This window comes from Thalassophryne amazonica, chromosome 10 (assembly GCF_902500255.1).
Source record: "Thalassophryne amazonica chromosome 10, fThaAma1.1, whole genome shotgun sequence".
NCBI lineage: Eukaryota > Metazoa > Chordata > Actinopteri > Batrachoidiformes > Batrachoididae > Thalassophryne > Thalassophryne amazonica.
In genome coordinates, this window is record NC_047112.1 from 61,320,126 (window position 1) to 61,341,098 (window position 20,973).

The 20,973-nt window shown below is 41.6% G+C and overlaps 1 protein-coding gene across 1 annotated transcript in view; it reads left to right on the top strand.

The window, feature by feature from the left end:
- The window catches only part of LOC117518116 (regulator of nonsense transcripts 1-like), a 70,892-nt gene that overhangs the window by 38,268 nt on the left and 11,651 nt on the right, over window positions 1-20,973 (top strand). Inside the window, 11 exon segments of the mRNA XM_034179179.1 lie at window positions 4,288-4,456; window positions 9,951-10,094; window positions 10,192-10,405; window positions 10,526-10,643; window positions 10,966-11,122; window positions 12,234-12,376; window positions 18,522-18,696; window positions 18,829-18,910; window positions 19,739-19,903; window positions 20,030-20,250; window positions 20,419-20,539. Of these exon segments, the coding sequence (XP_034035070.1) occupies window positions 4,288-4,456; window positions 9,951-10,094; window positions 10,192-10,405; window positions 10,526-10,643; window positions 10,966-11,122; window positions 12,234-12,376; window positions 18,522-18,696; window positions 18,829-18,910; window positions 19,739-19,903; window positions 20,030-20,250; window positions 20,419-20,538 (1,708 nt within the window). The 3' untranslated portion in view covers window position 20,539.

A 20,973-nucleotide genomic window follows, 5' to 3' on the forward strand; every position in this document is an offset into this window, starting at 1 on the left:
CAGCCGTTCACAAGCAAAGATGGGGCGAATTTCACCACTTTGTGAACAACTGCGTGAAAAATAGTCCAACAGTTTAAGAACAGTTTCTCAACATTCAGTTGCAACAAATTTAGGGATTCCATCATCTACAGTCCATAATATAATCAGAAGATTCAGAGAATCTGGAGAACTTTCTACACGTAAGCGGCAAGGCAGAACACCAACATTGAATGCCTGTGACCTTTGATTCCTCAGGCGGCACTGAATTAAAAACCAACATCATTGTGTAAAGAATCTTACCGCGTGGGCTCAGGAACACTTCAGAAAACCAATGTCAGTTCACACAGTTTGTCGCTACATCTACAAGTGCAAGTTAAAACTCTACCATGCAAACTCTACCATGTTGTATATTTCATGTCACTTTAGTTGAGGTGTAGTCAGTTGCTTTGCATTGTGTGTATGTTATTAATTTTCATAGAGAAATTTGTGACATTCATGAGACTTAAGAGAATGATGATAAAAGGTAGCATGTCATATTGCAATCCTCTGGGATATACAGGGTGAACACAAAAACACTCCTTGGTTGCAGAAACTCAAGTTTTTTTTTCCTCTCTCTTTTACAGATTCTTCTTCAAAATTGTAAAATTATTCATGTGACTTTTGATATTATAAGTATTTGAAACCAAGGAGTGTTTTTATGTTCACCCTGTATAATGTTCTTAGTGTGACCCTGAGGTGCACAAATGAAAATTCAGTCAGGGTGCCCAACTCGGGACCATCCTACATATAGCTGACCATGTGAGAAGCATGGTGTCTCCAGATTTAGCCCAACCACTTTCAGTGACTGTCCCTGCTACTTCTTTGGAGGAATAATTGGGAAAAAAGCGAGCTTTAACTCTCACACGGAACATGCTGGCCTATTTGGATTCTTATTAAAGTACACCCTAGCCAGCCTCTACTATGTACTAATAAAGTGTAATGCTTGCTACCTGACTTGAGTACCATATGAACTGCGAAAATAAGGGCTCCAGTGAGCGGGTCATGAAGCGCACATACACTTTCAACCTAAGGGCCCCAGTGTCCTCACTAGTGATGGGATGATGATACCTCAAGGAGTGTATTGACACACTACACAAACTGTCGACACTGTATTGACACTGTGTTGGTCGCTCAGTAGTGACCCCTGCAGTAGTTATAAAATCAATGCAGGTAAATAAAATGAAACTCAGATGGAAAAGCTAACGTTCTGCAAACGCAACATCAGCCTGTGAAATAGTTAATCACCAGTCCTCTATTTAAAATATGATCTCATCATTGCATAATTTCATGTGCTCAATTTGTGTGTCGAGTTAAGCTGTTCATGAGAAGACTTTAACATTTGCTTAAAACCTTGTTTGTGTAAATGCTAAACTGATTTGGTTTGTAAAATATAGCAAATTTGTCTGTAATAAAATTCAGAGTTAAAATTTGTAGCTTATGTATGGAAATTTAACTTAAGTATTAAAGCATACGAAATAAAAGACTAAAAATAGATTCATTTATGCATTTTTATTGAGGAATAAAGGTTTCTGAAGTGTCTTTGCTCCAAGGCGATTTCTGCTCTTACACACCAGTTCCCCTGCCTTAGAAAAAAAACTCTTTCACAGGGTACAGATGAAGATGGTGAGCATAAAAATTTCAGTGCGAGTTGATAAAGGTGTGGATGTTTTCTGGTTATTCTTCCAGTATTGTAAAGGAGTACAAACATATCTAATCTTATTTGGCATCAAAAGATCAAAATTATTCCAGACTGGGGAAAATGTCTTTGAACGATCCATGAAGTCAGTGGAACAAGGTGAGGGCAAGCAAAAATCCAACAGCAAAACTCCATCCAACAAATCCGCAACATGTCGATACAGTTTGTTTCCTTATGAACACAATTTGGTGCGGCGCAGCCGAACGACACGGTTCCTGTATCAGTCACGTGATTTTTTTTTTATTTTTTTTTTCTTAAAGCGATACACGCACCAATACGGGGCTTGGCACAGTGCTGACGCACCAGTGTTGTTCATCCTATCACTTGTCCCCACCCTTGGTGTCCCCCAGTCACCATAGCAAGTTTGGTGTTGATTGCTTAATTACTGTGGCTGTGCATAGCAAACACACATACACGGTTCAATTTTGTATATTAGATAATGTACGAGGTCTGTCCAAAAAGTATCGGACCTTTTTATTTTTTGCAAAAACCATATGGATTTGAATCATGTGTGATTGCATCAGCCAAGCTTGAACCTTCATGCGCATGCGTGACTTTTTTCACGCCTGTTGGTTGCGTCATTCGCCTGTGAGCAGGCTTTGTGTGAGCAGTGGTCCACCCCTCTCGTTGGATTTTTATTGCGAATAAATGTCTGAACGATTTGGAGCTTTGCTACATCAAATCTTTCCAGAAACTGTGAGAGACCTCCAGCTGGACACCATTTGGAAAATTTAGATGGCTTTCAGCAATGATTTTATGGGGATTACACAGATTAAGGAGTGCTCCAGCCGGTTTAAAGACCGCCCACAGCGTCTGAGAGCGCGGCGCGCTCCGAGCGCTGATCGACAGGTTGAAACCCCGCTGAAACAACCAGATCATTTCCAACGTGAAGGCTTTGTTGATCCGGGACGTCGTCTGACTTTCGCAAAAAAGGCAGAAGGCATGGACATCAGCACATTCTACTGTTACAGGAGTTTTTTTCATAGAAAGAGAAGCGGAGGATTGCGCCACCGTGCCGCTCATGGCGCGGGACAAAACCACCTCCGTGTTGGTCTCGCAGGATGGCTTTCAGGTGGCTTTCAGACGGCTTCCGGTTGCTTTTCAGTCGTGTGAGTATGCGAGAAATTGTGCATGAGCTGGACATGCCCCAACATGTCCTGTGAGGCTTCATCGCGGCGTTGCTTTGCGCCATGCGGCTCTGCCGCGACGCGCGGAATTCCTCTGCACGTCTGTCTCAATGTGCTGAAAAAGTGCTGATGTCCACGTCTTCTGCAATTCCTGTGCTAGTTAGATGACATACCGGATCAAGACAGCGTCCAGTTTAGAAATGAACGGCACATTCCACTGTTACAGGAGTTTTTGTCATGGAAAGAGGAGCGGAGGAATTCCGCGCGTCGCGGCGGAGCCGCATGGCGCAAAGCAACACCGTGATGAAGCCTCACAAGACAGGATTCCTCCGCTCCTCTTTCCATGACAAAAACTCCTGTAACAGTGGAATGTGCCATACATTTCTAAACTGGACTCTGTCTTGATCCGGTATGTTGTCTGACTAGCACAGGAATTGCGGAAGACGTGGACATCAGCACTTTTTCGGCACATTGAGACAGACGTGCGGAGGAATTCCGCACGTCGCAGCGGAGCCGCATGGCACAAAGCAACGCCGTGATGAAGCCTCACAGGACATGTTGGGGCATGTCCAGCTCATGCACAATTTCTCGGATACTCACATGACTGAAAAGCAACCGGAAGCCGCCTGAAAGTCACCTGAAAGCTGTCCTGTGAGACCAACACGGAGGTTGTTTTGTCCCGCGCCATGAGCGGCACGGTGGTGCAATCCTCCGCTTCTCTTTCCATGAAAAAAACTCTTGTAACAGTAGAATGTGCCGAAAAAGTGCTGATGTCCACGCCTTCTGCCTTTTTGTGAAAGTCACACGACGTCCCGGATCAACAAAGCCTTCACGTTGAAAATGATCTGGTTGTTTCAGCGGGGTTTGAGCCTGTCGATTGGCGCTCGGAGCGCGGCGCGCTCTCAGCCGCTGTGGGCGGTCTTTAAACCGGCTGGAGCACTCCTTAATCTGTGTAATCCCCATAAAATCGTCGCTGAAAGCCATCTAAATTTTCCGAATGGTGTCCTGCTGGAGGTCTCTCACAGTTTCTTGAAAAATTTGATGAGCAAAGCTCCAAATCGTTCAGACATTTTTTTCGCAATAAAAATCCGACGAGAGGGGTGGACCACTGCTCACACAAAGCCTGCTCACAGGCGAATGACCTAACCGACAGGTGTGAAAAAAGTCACGCATGCACACGAAGGTTCAAGCTTGGCTGATGCAATCACACGTGATTCAAATCCATATGGTTTTTGCAAAAAATAAAAAGGTCCGATACTTTTTGGACAGACCTCGTACACATCGGAACTTTTCATAACAAATTTCATGAGGTGTCCAAATTGAGTTTTCATGTGTCTTTGGAATGCCGTCATTCCCCACCACAGAAATTCTTCTTCAAAGACTCCACTACTGTCATAGCACGATGTGATATATTTCAAACTATCGCAGTTCAACCTTTTTGTGCAGATTGACTTGTATAAATCTTGTCCGTCTGCTTCATTGTTCCTCTGTTTTGTTCAGCATGCCAGAACTTCAGAAACTGCAGCAGCTGAAGGATGAAACTGGTGAGCTGTCTTCTGCTGATGAGAAACGATACAGAGCTTTAAAACGCACCGCTGAGAGGGAGCTGCTCATGGTAAGGAAAAATGTTGCACCGAAGACTGAAGTTCAAGCTTTCAAATGGTTTCTTCTCACAGCTGTTTGGATTTACCACTTCTGAACAAATTTTCAAGTGTTGTTGTATTATGTGGCAAATAGAATCCCATGCTGATCTATTGCGTTTATGGTGTTTGATACAGAAGAACCCACTTAGCATGTTCCTGTGTCGGATAATGGCCAACACAGCCTTGCAGTATGCATTATTTTTTAAATTGTGCTATTTGGTCAGAATCTAAGCACATTGACCCTCTTCTCCATCACTGGAAACTCCAGCACAGATCTCTTATGTCAATTGTTGTAATTGCAGCAGGACACCAGTCTCATGCAGACTTGTTTATCTGTGGACCTTCAAGGAATCTCATGCATGCTAGAGAGTTAAAACTCAATTGTTCATCCTCATAATTTAGTATGATCCCAGGAATCAAAATTCTGCCACTATGACAGATTTCCTTCAGCTCAAATCCAGAAAGGTCATGAGATCAATGCAGATCTGAAGAATGTAAATAAGGGGGGGGGGGGGGGGGTGTCTGAAACTCAGTCTTACAAGTATTTTCATGGTCATAACAGTAAGAGTAGCTGTGATGAACACATCACAAAAGACTGCCTAAAGTGTGATTAATAAGAAAAATGACCTGAAAGTGCTAGAGCAATGGTTTTGTCAAGTAGGAGTTAATTTGTTGTGGGGCGGGGGTTGGGTGAAACTGGGGGTAAATGGAGCAGTCAGAAATTACGTTGGGTGATTTTATTATCCACCGCTGGCTGTTGGACCGAGGGGGGATTATGTCATGGAGAGTTCCGTCTGTCCATAAAAGGGTATAAGCATTTTGAAATCAACTCCTCACATTTTTGGGAGGAATTCCCTGAAGCTTGGTACAAGTCCTTGTTATAGGTTGGTAATATGCATATTTATCATGTTGTTTGAGTTGGGCCATTTTTCCAGTGATATGTCCCATGATTAACAGACTTAAACTCCGTCAGTTTCATGAGTTGGTACTTGCCTTCTGAAATCAACTATCACATACCTTGAAATGTTATTGGAAGCAAGTACTTGCACCAAAGCAGCATTTGCCAGCAGGGGATATTGTGCTCTCAGAGCACTCTTGTTGATTTATTTTTTTTTTTTATAAGGTGGACAGTGATTGTTGGTACTTGGTGGAAACAAACAAACAAAAAAAAGAAAACAAAACATGAAACTTGCCTGAATATTTTGGGCCCAGCAACCAATGGCTACTGGAGTTAGTGATTGTATGTATTGGATAACTACTGAAGACAGACAACTCCTGAATTAAGGGGGAAAAAAGACTCAAAATAATGGACAAAGAAAAGGCAACTGGTAAGAGAAACAAATCATTTTTACTCTACACACTATTAGCTGCATTAACATCTTGCTAATAATGTTCAGTCATTAAAATTAAACTTTTAAGTTGCATGTGTGTTTCTCACACATTTATGTCAACATTTTTAAATTGTGTGTCAGTCGGTAAGGTCCAGCAGGATTTTAAGTGACACCACAGCAAAAATGTGCACAATAAGCGGGCATGGCATATTTCATCAATAAAGCACTGAACTTGCCAGGTGTGTAAACTCCTCAGTGGCTCATTGGGCAGAGCAGGGTACTTGCTGTTTGAATGTTTGTGCTGTAGTGCAGTTGTTCTCAATCTTTCTGCAATGAGTACGACCTTAAAAAATATTTAGCTTTCTATGCATTTCCATTACAACCAGAATTAATAATTCAATTTGACTAAAATTATTTAGCATAGTTGCCCCAAGGCACTTCATAAGTCTAATGTCAAATCTTACCCACCCCCTGAGCAAGCACATTTCAACAGTGGTGAGGAAAAACTCTTTGGACGAATTAAATGTGTACGAAGGAACTACAACCCCTGGCAAAAATTATGGAGCTCATTGTAGCTTGTTTTTTTCTGTTTAGGTGTTAATGATGGCTTTCGTTTAGCTTTTCTGTATGTAAATCCCATTTCCTTTAGGCGGTTTCTTACAGTTCAGTCACAGACGTTGACTCCAGTTTCCTCCCATTCATTCCTCATTTGTTTTGTTGTGCATTTTCGATTTTTGAGACATACTGATTTAAGTTTTCTGTCTTGACGCTTTGATGTCTTCCTTGGTCTACCAGTATGTTATATATACACAACCCCTGGCAAAAATTATGTAATCACTGGCCTCGGGGGATGTTTATTCAGTTGTTTAATTTTGTAGAAAAAAAGCAGATCACAGACATGACACAAAACTAAAGTCATTTCAAATGGCAACTTTCTGGCTTTAAGAAACACTATAAGAAATCAGGGAAAAAAAATTGTGGCAGTCAGTAATGGTTACTTTTTTAGACCAAGCAGAGGGAAAAAATATGGACTCACTCAATTCTGAGGAATAAATTATGGAATCACCCTGTAAATTTTCATCCCCAAAACTAACACCTGCATCAAATCAGATCTGCTCATTAGTCTACATCTAAAAAGGAGGGATCACACCTCTGAATGCTGTTGCACCAAGTGGACTGACATGAATCATGGCTCCAACACGAGAGATGTCAGTTGAAACAAAGGAGAGGATTATCAAACTCTTAAAAGAGGGTAAATCATCACGCAATGTTGCAAAAGATGTTGGTTGTTCACAGTCAGCTGTGTCTAAACTCGGGACCAAATACAAACAACATGGGAAGGTTGTTAAAGGCAAACATACTGGTAGACCAAGGAAGACATCGAAGCGTCAAGACAGAAAACTTTAAGCAGTATGTCTCAAAAATCGAAAATGCACAACAAAACAAATGAGGAATGAATGGGAGGAAACTGGAGTCAACGTCTGTGACCGAACTGTAAGAAACCGTCTAAAGGAAATTGGATTTACATACAGAAAAGCTAAATGAAAGCCATCATTAACACCTAAACAGAAAAAAACAAGGTTACAATGAGCTAAGGAAAAGCAATCGTGGACTGTGGATGACTGGATGAAAGTCATATTCAGTGATGAATCTCGAATCTGCATTGGGCAAGGTGATGATGCTGGAACTTTTGTTTGGTGCCGTTCCAATGAGATATATAAAGATGACTGCCTGAAGAGAACATGTAAATTTCCACAGTCATTGATGATATGGGGCTGCATGTCAGGTAAAGGCACTGGGGAGATGGCTGTCATTACATCATCAATAAATGCACAAGTTTACGTTGATATTTTGGACACTTTTCTTATCCCATCAATTGAAAGGATGTTTGGGGATGATGAAATCATTTCGCAAGATGATAATGCATCTTGCCATAGAGCAAAAACTGTGAAAACATTCCTTGCAAAAAGACACATAGGGTCAATGTCATGGCCTGCAAATAGTCCGGATCTTAATCCAATTGAAAATCTTTGGTGGAAGTTGAAGAAAATGGTCCATGACAAGGCTCCAACCTGCAAAGCTGATCTGGCAACAGCAATCAGAGAAAGTTGGAGCCAGATTGATGAAGAGTACTGCTTGTCACTCAGGTCCATGCCTCAGACTGCAAGCTGTTATAAAAGCCAGAGGTGGTGCAACAAAATACTAGTGATGTGTTGGAGCGTTCTTTTGTTTTTCATGATTCCATAATTTTTTTCCTCAGAATTGAGTGATTCCATATTTTTTTCCCTCTGCTTGGTCTAAAAAAGTAACCGTTACTGACTGCCACAATTTTTTTTTTCCTGATTTCTTATAGTGTTTCTTAAAGCCAGAAAGTTGCCATTTGAAATGACTTTAGTTTTTTGTCATGTCTGTGATCTGCTTTTTTTCTACAAAATTAAACAACTGAATGAACATCCTCCGAATCCGGTGATTCCATAATTTTTGCCAGGGTGTGTGTGTGTGTGTATGAGGTCTGTTAGAAAAGTAACGGACCTTTTTATTTTTTTCAAAAACTATATGGATTTGATTCATGTTTTTACGTCAGCCAAGCTTGAACCTTCGTGCGCATGCGTGAGTTTTTCCACGCCTGTCGGTTGCGTCATTCACCTGTGGGCAGGCTTTGAGTGAGGAGTGGTCCACCCCTCCCGTCTATTTTTTTACATTGTTTAGGAATGGCTCAGAGACTGCCGCTTTGCTTGATCAAATTTTTTTTCAGTAACTGTAAGGCACATCCGAGTGGACACCATTCGAGAAATTCAGCTGGTTTTCGGTGAAACCTTTAAGGGGTGATGAGAGATTATGGAGTGTTACTGTCACTTTAAGAACAACCCACAGAGCCGGAGGGTGCGCCGCGCTCCGAGCTGCCGTCGTCAGCCTGTTTCGAGCTGAAAACTTCCAAATTTAAGCCTCTATTGACCCAGGACATCGTGAGAGAACAGAGAAGTTTCAGAAGAGGTCAGGATCAGTAGTTTTTCCGGACATTCCACTGTTAAAGGAGATTTTGTAATGAAAGATGTGTGGACAGATTCGCACGTCGGCAGGCAGCCGCTCATGGCCCGGCGCCACAGAGAAACACCTCTGTGTTGATAACCATTCATAAAATTCAGGCGGCTTTCGATGGTTTTCAGTCGAGTGAGTATCCGAGAAACTGTTTAACAGCTGGGCATGTTCAAACTTGTCCCGTAACGCTTCCAACGGAGGTGTTTCTCTGTGGCGCCTGGCCATGAGCGGCTGCCTGCCGACGCGCGAATCCGTCTGCACGTCTTTTATTACAAAATCTCCTTTAACAGTGGAGTGTCCGGATAAACTACTGATCCCGAGCTCTTCTGAAACTTCTCTGTCTTCTCACGACGTCCTGGGTCAACAGAGGCTTAAATTTGGAAGTTTTCAGCTCGAAACAGGCTGACGATGGCGGCTCGGAGCGCGGTGCACCCTCCGGCTCTGTGGGTTGTCCTTAAAGCGACAGTAACACTCCATAATCTCTCATCAGCCCTTAAAATTTTCACCGAAAACCAGCTGAATTTCTCGAATGGTGTCCACTCGGATGTGCCTTACAGTTTCTGAAAAAATTTTGATCAAGCAAAGCGGCAGTCTCTGAGCCATTCCTAAACAATGAAAAAATAGATGGGAGGGGTGGACCACTCCTCACTCAAAGCCTGCCCAGAGGCGAATGACGCAACCGACAGGCGTGGAAAAACTCTCGCATGCCCACGAGGGTTCAGGTTTGTCTGATGTAATCACACGTGATTCAAATCCATATAGTTTTTGAAAAAAATAATAAGGTCGGATACTTTTCTAATAGACCTCGTAGTGTTGTGTTGTTTCTCATACACCCGGAATGTGCGTGTACTTGTGCTTTGGGGAGCAAAAACGCGGTACTGAACTGCATAGAGCTGGTTAAACTCAGCGTAGAGCTGCATAACTCAGTGTAGTAGGTACGCCAGAATTCGCAACTCTACATCGTTTGTGCCGGTGTGAAAGTTGCTTAACCTAGAGCATGAAACCTAGTAAAAGTTTCCTCATGTTATAGCCTGTCAGAAAAAATGTACACTTTCATATTCTTATTTCAGTGTTATAAATTGCCCTCTTCATCTAGAATGCTGATGTGATTTGCTGTACCTGTGTTGGAGCGGGTGACCCTCGCCTGGCCAAGATGCAATTCCGCTCTATCCTGATCGATGAGAGCACCCAGGCCACTGAGCCGGAGTGCATGGTGCCCGTGGTACTTGGAGCCAAGCAGGTACATCGACACATTTAGAAAACTAACACCTTATTAAAAAATATTTACTCTCCACATTACTTTGTCACACTTCTCCTGATCTTCATCTTCTTTCCAGCTCATACTGGTGGGTGACCACTGCCAGTTGGGTCCTGTGGTGATGTGTAAGAAAGCGGCCAAAGCGGGACTCTCCCAGTCACTGTTTGAGCGCTTGGTGGTTCTGGGGATCCGTCCAATCCGCCTGCAGGTCCAGTACCGGATGCACCCGGCTCTCAGTGCGTTCCCCTCCAACATTTTCTATGAGGGTTCTCTGCAGAATGGAGTCACTGCAGGTTTGCCAGTTTTTAACATCACTGTTTAGGTTAATGGAATAAAATTAATTAGTGTTGCTTTTGTATCGCCATACAGGCTCCTCCAATGACTAAAAATTTGAATATTTCTGTTCTCTGCAGCTGACCGCATCAAGAAAGGCTTTGACTTCCAATGGCCACAACCCGATAAGCCTATGTTCTTCTATGTGACTCAGGGCCAGGAGGAGATTGCCAGCTCCGGAACCTCCTACCTTAACAGGTAGCATCATGCAGTGCAGAACTTCCGTTTTAAAAATTCAGTTTGCAACCTGAAAATATTCCATACAGGAGATGCATATAAACTAGTTTATTAGGTCCCAGCAAGCAGTTGACAGACTTCACAAACCTGCACACTAGGGGGTGCTGTGTGACAGTCTTTCTAGATAATCCACAGTGATTAATTCTCTCATCACCAAGCAGTTTCTGACTTTCTTTGTGTAGTGTGCATAACTGGAGAATATGGATAGTATTTGTATATATTTCCATTACCATTTTTAGTCCTTTCACAGTGAAAATGTTCAACTGATATTGCTGTGCTTTAGGACTGAGGCCGCCAACGTGGAGAAAATTACCACCAGACTCTTGAAAGCAGGAGCCAAGCCTGACCAGATAGGCATTATCACCCCGTATGAGGGCCAGCGCTCCTACCTGGTTCAGTACATGCAGTTCAGCGGCTCTCTGCACACCAAACTTTATCAGGTACCAGACTGATGCTGGTCTAATCCTGATCACAGTGTATATGATTTTAAGCCATTCTTTCAAAATGTATAACCTTAGAACAGCCTTTCTAAAAGCATGATCCATGATTCTAATCCAATTACATTTTTTCCGCAAATCTGATTGGTTTATCGTGTGAGACTTCAGACCGTATAATATAGGGGTAACGGTAGCAAAATATTCAACTGTTTCGCATTTGGAAGTTTTACTCCACACCCAGACCGGTGTTCTGACGAGATATCATTCCTGTCCACCGTGCAGCTGCGCATGTGCACGCATCCGTAGTATTGTCGGGACGCGGGACTGTTGATTTATGCGACGAGACATACAATTCAATAGAACAACGTCCGTACACCTTGCTAGCCATTAGCGCTGTTAGCTGAGAGCGAGAGAAAGTCGCATACGTATGCCACCGCATAAATGGCTGAATTTAAGCTACCATGCGAAAGTATCGATGTGGATTCTGATACAGAATTACCGTTTCACATTTGATGGATTTTCACATTTGATGGATTACTCTGCACCCTGACTGCTGTTGGAGCGACGCTGCCTCACAGTAAGCCTCATTGACCGAATTAACTATAGAAAAATAAACCATGCAGACAATGGAATTGGATTAGAATGGGAATAACCCCTTGTGTCTGATGATTTGCGGACGTTCGTGCTGGTTATAGGGGCACAAATTGAGCTTTATTGGTGATGCGTTAGTGGAGCCTGTAAACATTTGTGACCGTATAACCAGCAAGAACATCTGCGAATCATCAGACACAACAGGGTTATTCCCTAAATATACTGGTAAAATATTACATTTTAAATTAATAAATTTGAACTTGCATGTTTCCCAAACTGTTTAAAAATGGCTCCAAAGTCTAATGGATAGTATACAATGTTGGATTGGGAAGCAGACCTATTCTTTTTGGATATTTGAGGAGTTAGGTGGTTTGTGAGAAGTTTTAAACTATTGAGAAAGACTGCCTTAGAAGAAATCAGTCCTCTTGCAACACCTGTATTTATGTTGCTGAGGTCATCACATTTAATTACGTTATCGACCTGTTGTGACTGTTCTTCCTACTTGTGTCCCCTCTCACTACAGCAAGTGGAAATTGCCAGCGTGGATGCCTTCCAGGGCAGAGAGAAAGACTTCATCATTCTGTCATGTGTCCGCGCCAATGAGCACCAGGGCATCGGCTTCCTCAACGACCCTCGTCGTCTCAATGTGGCGCTGACCAGAGCCAAGTAAATTCCTCATCATTAATCAGGCATTGCATTGTATGAAAGATGTAAAAACATAAAACCAATTGAATTTCGGATAGGCTTTCCAGATTTGTCCATAGAGGCCAACTTAGAGTTTATGATTACTCTCTGCTAACAAACCTGTGGTCTGATAGGGAATCAAATGAATTCTTGAGGGCTGGATGATATGGCAAAAAAAAACCCCACCAATATAGTAATTATACCTTATTACAGGTTGATATTTACAGGGATTAAAGTGCTCTGTCACTACGGCAGATTTCCATCAATTGGGCTGCCAAAAGGCAGGTTTTTCTCTGATGCGGTCCTGACAAAAAATTGACACTGCACGCAAGATATAAAATTTGGCACGTTCAAAAATAGATTTTTAGACTATCTGGGTTTTGTTTTTTGTTTTTTCCTCCTGGCAGCGAGTCCGTGTCTGTTTCCTCTAGAGCCAGCCACTAGCCCCAAGCTTCACTAAAAGACACAGTATTTAGGTAAAGTTGAGGCTGTGGCCCGCTCAGTTTCCTAATAAAATGAATTAAAAGAGTAAAAAGCGTAAAACAAAACTATACCAGTATGCTAGCCACGCGAAAGGGAAAATAAGTGCGTCTTAAGTCTGGACTTGAAAGTCTCCACAGAATCTGACTGTTTTATTGATGCAAGGAGATAATTCCACACAGCAGGGGCACGATAAGAGAAAACTCTGTGACCCGCAGACTTCTTATTCACCCGAGGGACACAAAATAGTCCTGCACCCTGAGAACGCAAAGCCCGGGCCAGTACGTAAGGTATAATTAGGTCAGCTAGGTAGGGAGGTGCCAGTCCGTGAACAATTTTATAGACTAGTAGCAGAACCTTAAAATCTGATCTCACTGGGACAGGAAGCCAGTGAAGGGATGTCAATGTGGTTGAACTTTCTGCTTTGTGTCAAAAGTCTGGCTGCAGCATTTTGAACCAATTGGAGAGCCTTAATGCTAGACTGCGGTAAACCAGAAAATAGAACATTGCAGTAGTCCAATCTAGAAGAGATAAACACATGGATCAGGGTCTCAGCATCAGCCATAGACAGGATGGGACAGATCTTCGCTGTATTTCGCAGGGGGAAAAAAGCAGTCTTCGTAATATTTCTAATGTGGAGGTGAAAGGACAATGTAGGATAAAAATTACCCCAAGGTTCCTCACTTTGTGTGATGTATGACACACGAGCCTAGGTTAAGCGTTAGCTGTCAAATTGATGCTGATGTCTCACTGGACCAAGAACCATCATTTCAGTCTTATCAGAATTTAAAAGTAGGAAGTTTCTAAACATCCAACTTCTCACTGATGCAAGGCAATCTTCTAAGGATTTTATGTGAACGAGATTACCAGCAGTTAATGTCATGTATAACTGAGTATCATCAATATAGCAATGAAAGCTAATCCCAAAATGCCGCAATATGTGCCCAAGGGGCGCTATATAAAGGGAGAAAAGCAGGGGGCCTAAGATGGACCCCTGTGGAACCCCAAATTTCATGTCACTAAGGTTAGAGGTAGTGTTACTGTACAAAACAGTGAGAACAACTGGTCAAGTGTGATGTCAGCCATGCAAGGGCACTCCCAGTCATCCCCAAAATGATTTTCCAGCCTATCAAGTAGAATATGATGATCCACGGTATCAAATACAGCACTGAGATCTAACAGCATTAGAACTGTAGTGCTGACATCGTGCAAGTTTTATAAGTCCGCGGACACTGATCTGTGTGTTACAGTTACAAATCTGTGTCCTCGGCTCGGCGGGACTTCGCAGAGGAAAAATGCCACTCAAAGCATAGCTGTTACGACAGTTGTCGTAAAGCGGGATTGGTTGGTTGGTGCGGAAACGCTGTGTGGTTCCTGCAAGATGCTTAAGCTAAACGTAGCATGTGAACATTGCAAACTTTTAAAGCTCTCAAGTTTTTAAAAGAAGAATTTTGCAGCATGTCTATGTCATGGAGCAACATCAGACAGAGCGAAGATGGCGAGAAAGACGGTTTGAAAAAGTTTGATAAGGACAAGAATCCGTGGAATTCTCCCTGGCTTCATGAACACACCTGAAAGATAAACGGGAAAAGTGAACTGTGCCATCGGGAAACACTGTAAGAATTTTTCTCTCCCTGGAAAATAAACATTGTGCTGTTCAAACAGGATTTTAGACAAGATTATGTGACTCTCTTTTACTATTAATAATCTAGACTTCTTTTCATTGGAAAAAAGACATTGTGGCTTTGAATGGATTTAAATGAATCATTTACAAGAATGTAAATGAGTTTTTATTAATGTAGACTTTTTTCAATGGAATAAAAGACACTGGATTTATAGGAATTTATACAACAATATGTGACTTTTTTTAGTATAAGGTATGTTACTGAGATTTTGCTATGATTTTTAAAAATATTCTACAAACTTTAGTTGTGGTTGTGGTAGAAGTGCTTTAACAGTTTTTTCAGTCTTCATGAGTTTCATGTAGTTTAACTATTCTGAGTTGATGCATAATTTGGTTTTAAATTAAAAGGAAAATCATTCCAGGTCCTACTTCCATGTCATATTCTGTTATTTCAACATGATCATTGACAGATTAAATGAAAGGTTGAATCTAGGATCATTTAAATATACACTTCTTTTGAGATTTTTTTTTTTCTTCCAGGGGATGCTGAAAATGTATCATTAGATAGAAAATTAATTTGGTTTCTGGGGCCCCATGCAAATTTTCCTCTGATTTCACAATTTTCATTTCACTGCCCTGACACACAAACTCTTGATTGTTCCTGCTCAGAGGCTGTGAAGCAGGGGCCAGTCCAGATGGAAAGATCAAGTGGACCTTGATTAAAGGTCCACTTACTATTTTTAATAATAATAATGAAAATTTTAAGAATTGCTTAAATCACTTACTCTGGGCCTAAGTTTTACTATAGTTCTGGACTATTTAATTGATGAGCCATATAAAAATAAGTTTAGTTCATTTAACTTTTCGGCATAACTAAATTGGGATGTGAAGCAATATCTTTTTTTTTAATGCAGTGTCTAAGCTCTGCATGACTACATTGTTTGGGGTTTTAGCTTTAAAGTCAGGTCAGTTAGGATAAGGGAAGCCAAAAATATGAAAATATTGCTGTTGTGGTTATTAATCTTATCAAACAAACATGTGGATTGTGATATCACTTTTGGTTAAAGGCAAAGAAAATGGGAAAATATCCCAAATTAAATACATTATACATTATGCAGTACAACTAAATTGGGGGGAGAGATAGTCATCAAAAAAACCCTCCAGAATATTTACAGGTAAGACACTTTATTCAGTCATCCTCTCCAGGGTTTCCAGTTAAGCCTCCTTGTAAGGTTATTGATGAGCTTATGTACTTTGACCCAACCAGAAACAAAGCCATTTCTGTCATGCTGAATCTAATCTCTCATATAAATTCACCCTCCTCTCTTGCTATTAAACAATCTTGGGAGTCGGATCTTCAAATTACATTTAATAAGGCAGTATGGGCTGATGTTTTGAGGAACATTCATTTTCAATCTGCTCAAGAGATACTGTCATTCAATTTAAAATGGTTCACTGGACACACCTACACACATCCAAACTCGCAAAAATTTATCTTCAAATTGGCCCAATGTGCGTTAGATGTAAATCAGGGGAAGCTACTCTGATACATATGTTTTGGACTTGTCCTAAAATCCAAATTTTCTGGAAAGACGTTTGTGAAGCACTTTCTACTGTACTCGCAACTAAAGTAACCCCACACCCGTTACTTTTGCTTTTTGGGGTCACCTCTGAAGGATTGGGTTTACCAAGTGGCGGTCGTAGAGTTATTGCCTTTTCAACTCTCTTGGCCCGTCATCTCATCCTCTTAAAATGGAAGGAAGCTGCCCCACCCACCATATTACACTGGATAAAAGATGTTGTCTAATTTAAAACTTGAAAAAATCAGGTGTGTGATGAAGGGTGCTAAAAAGAAATTTTATAACGTTTGGAAGCCATATTTTTTGACCAACCATCGACACAGGTTTGGGAGTAGTTTTTGTTTGACATTTTTTATTTTATTAATTTTTTTTAGAATAATTTTGGCTGGTTATGTGGATTTATTTCATATGTTTCTTCTCTTGTTTACATATAACTACGTGCCTTTAAAGTGACAGTCCACATATTCTCTGTTTTAGGGTGGTTTTTTTTGTGTGTGTGTGTGCACGCGTGTATTTTTATATTGGAAAAGTTCAGTAAATATATTAAACAACAAAAAAAAAACAACCCCTCCAGAATGCATCCCTGGACATCAAAAGCCCAAAATTTTCTGGGGGCCTTCAGCAGCCCCAGCCATCCTCCCAACAAAGGTCCACTTTCACCAAAAACAAGAATCCCTCCATTTCACATCCTGGCTACAAACCTGACATTTTAATTGGTATTGAATGAAATAAAAACTCTCAAAGTTGCCTTCTAAAATGTGTTTATCCTGAAGTATTTAAATAATGTGTAGGTTAAAGCCTTTCTATAATATGATGACTGTATTAGAAAAGAGCAGCAGCAGCAGTTAGAGTGAAATAGAATCTTCATTTGTGAAATTTCATACTGTCTTCTTAAGTTAACTATTTCAACAGTTCTTTTAGTCAGTGAACTGAATGCATCCAAAGAGTCATGAAAAAATACAATATCAATACACCGGTCAAACCACACACCAAACTCAGACAGCTTTTAGTTAAGCCCAAGGACAAAATAAAACCAGAACACAAATGCGATGTAATATATGAAATACCATGCTTATCATGCAACAACACATACATTGGGGAGACAGGGAGACGATTTGGAACAAGGAAAAATGAACATCAAAAAGAATGTGGAAAAAGAGACAGCCAATAGACAAACGAGCAATAAAAGAACAAGCCGAGCAGGAAAATCTCAAATCAGCCATATCCGACCATTGCAAGAGGAAAAATCACATCATGGACTGGACCAATGCCAGGGTCATACGTGCTGAAAGCAACAACAACACCGCTGGATCAGAGAGGCCATCGAGATCCGCAAGCGAGGTCCAAGAAGCATGAATCGGGATGAGGGGGCCTACACCCTATCACATACATGGGATGCTGTCCTGGAGAAGACGTCAGACAGTAGGGGGCGTAAGTTCCCCCTGCTGTCTGGCCAAATCAAGAAGTAGCAGCCTATAAGACACGTCACTTCCCCATCTTGTGACGCTTCTGAGGAAGGCTACAGGAAGTAGCCAAAACATGTAAAGCAGGTAAAACAATCTTTCCTGTCTGACTAAAAGAACTGTCGAAATAGAATCTTGTTCAGCAGGAGAACAATTTGCCATTTTCCTAGCCATCTCCACCTTGTTTTACCTTAAATGCAAGGATGTGATCCCAAAAGAGTTTCTATAAAAAGGTAGATGAACAGTTGATTTGACTGTTTAAAAAAAAAAATATCTTTTTTTGGGGTTTTTTTTTTTGGGGGCTTTAATCCCTGTATTTATCATCACCTATATTATAATAGCCAAGTGGCATGTGTGTGCGCGTGCGTGCGTATGGCTTTGATTACGCAAAAACCGGTGAGATCTGACATTTCACATGCTTATGTATTTTGGGTCAAGGATGAATGCTGCGAAAATGGAAAGTTGGTAGCAAGCACTAATATTTTTGGAGAAATTAGCAGTTATAGCTAACCAAAAACAGTGGATATTGTGCTGCAATGCACCGTGGGAGTTTGGGGTTGTAAATGTTATTGTGGTTCATGTTAAACAGTGTTAGTGTCATTGATTTTTTTTATTTTTTGTGATTTTGTGGTTCAATTGGTTTAGTCACTTTAGTTATGTTGCCGTTACCACGAATGAGTTCAGTTTCATGTTGCTGACACCATGAGTGAAATGTGTTTTGTGTTTGCCACAGTAATGTAATGCCACGCAAAACTTGAAGCTGCCTCTGAGCGATCCTGTTTTGAGCTGATTGAAATGAGCCCCATTCTACTTACTTTTCATTACACATGCTTTTTTTTTTTTTTTTTGGAGCATAAGCTTTGATAGAAAAATTTATGTAAATCTCTGTCTGACATCAAGACAACTTAAAAAGGAAATTTCCAATTTTTAGTCTATTCCTTCAAAAAGGAAGTTCATCTTTCCTGTGTGTGTGTGTGTAGGTATGGCGTCATCATTGTGGGGAATCCCAAAGCTCTGTCTAAGCAGCCTCTGTGGAACAATCTGCTGAACAACTACAAAGAGCAGAAGGTTCTCGTGGAGGGGCCTCTGAACAACCTGAGGGAGAGCCTCATGCAGTTCAGCAAGCCCCGCAAGCTGGTCAACACCATCAACCCGGTGAGCACTCTCTCATAGGTACTAATGCAGGCCAAACTCTGAGGAGGTGGTTTTCAGTGACACGAACATGTAGCACTGTTGTGGAATAGGCGTGAAGTAACATGTGACGCGTGTATTTCTCGTGTTTTCCAGGGGGGACGTTTCATGAGCACTGCAATGTATGATGCCCGTGAAGCCCTCATCCCTGGTTCTGCCTATGACCGCAGTAATGCAGGTATTTGTTAAATTTTAAAACATGCATATCTGAATTATTCTGAGTTTCTGAAAATGAAGTAAAGAATTTATGGGGCCCCTTCTGATTTACCCACTACTCAGTGAGCTAAGAGCCTCTGAAACACAGTAAAATGGATGAATAAAACATTTTGTCACACTGGTGCCTGGTCCATGTTTCCTCTGACAGTGGCAAATAGACGGTTACTTTCAAGAGGTGGAGATAGACCAGTTGTCTGCCTTGGTGGTTGCCACCCAGGACCCAAGACTGTTCAGTAGTGTGGTCAGTGCAGCGACATGCAGTACCAGCGCATCCTTCCAGATGACCCCGACATTAAAAGTTAGAGAATTAAAAAAAAAGTATACATTCTTACACAACCAGTTTTTAAGGTGTAATTATGGCAGATTTCCCAGATTTGACTTCATCTTTGCACCGACACATTTTTAAGGCTGCTCTATCAGATTTAAAGTTTAAGTGTCCTGAATGTGGTGTCTTTGAGTGGTTAAAGTATTAATTTAGAAACTGACAGATTTTTTTTTTTGTTCCTTTCATATTGTTTGTGGCAGCAGTGTTGCCTTTTTAGCTGCAATTATGTCTTAAGATTCTTCATAAGTGCATAATAATGACCTGTTACTCCTCGCTTAAATATAAAGCCAGGGTTCATGAACCAAGCTGAGCTTCACCGCTGAGATACCAATGAGCTCTGATTGTGACTTTAGGCTTTGTTGAATCAAGTCACACAAGCAAAGCCCGGATTTGTTGATGTTGCTTAGTAGTACAGCCCTCAGGTGTGGGCTTGTCCTAACATGCTCTTCCTTTCTCATATTTTAGCCGGACGTCCGTCCAACATGTACTTTCAAACTCATGACCAGATTGGAATGATTGGTGGGGGTCCCGGTCAAATGGCTGCTATGAACATCCCCATACCTTTCAACCTGGTGATGCCACCGTTACCTCCACCCAGCTACCTGGGCCAGACCAACGGTCCCGCCGCCGGTGAAGTCCCAGACTTGATTTAGTGTTGTTGTTCTAGAAGACTAAGACACGATCTTCAAATGGTTTTTTCCTCCTGATAAATGTTGAATATAGACCGTGCTAATTCTGATGTTTTGTGGTATTTAGGTCGTGGTGCTATGAAAGGAAAGCCTGGGCGTGGTGGACGACAGAGAGCTCGGGGCACAGCAAACCACGGCTCCAGTCAGGGTAATGGGCTCATCAGTCAGGCCAGTCAGGATGGGGCCTCTCAGTCCTTTTCCCAGGGGCCGCTGACGCAGGGCTACATCTCCATGAGCCAGCCATCACAGATGAGCCAGCCTGGCCTCTCCCAGCCCGAGCTATCACAGGTAACACACCACAGTGTCACTATAAATGCTGTTTTCACTTCCCTGTTGATTAGTGTATTTTCCAGACTTGGTCTGTAAGGTGCAGTTTTAGGTCATGCAGTGTTGAAGTTTCTAAGCCCGAGTAACCTGATTGAGCTTCACTGAGGACTTTCTCCTACTGTCTTACAGGACAGCTACCTAGGCGACGAGTTCAAGTCCCAAATCGACATTGCATTGTCCCAGGACTCAACTTACCAGGGTGAACGTGCTTACCAACATGGTGGAGTGACCGGCCTGTCACAGTATTAAAGTGTGAGTACTTCAGATGTGCAGCTGTATTGAAGCAAGTGCCTGAGCCGTCATTCATCAAACTGCATAGAAAGCGATCTAAATGCTGTCGTACAGACAAAATTTAGTGTGTGTCAGTCCCAAAAAAAAAAAACTGTATTTATGAAAGTGGCACAGTGGTTTGTTGTGTATCAGTAGCCATCTGTGGTTGATAAATCCCCGGTGTACTAAAAGACACGCTTGTGCACATTCATGGTCATTTGCATTCAGAAATGACTTCATTTAATCATATATGGTAATAAAACATCTGTCTGTTGCATATGTTCCTCAACAAAATAATGGGAGCAAACAAAATCAAATCAGATAGAGGTGCTTGTGTGTGTCACAGCAGATGAGGGAAAAATTATTAGGAAACAGAGCGGGCTGCAGCCTCAACTTTATCTAAAGTCTGGGTCT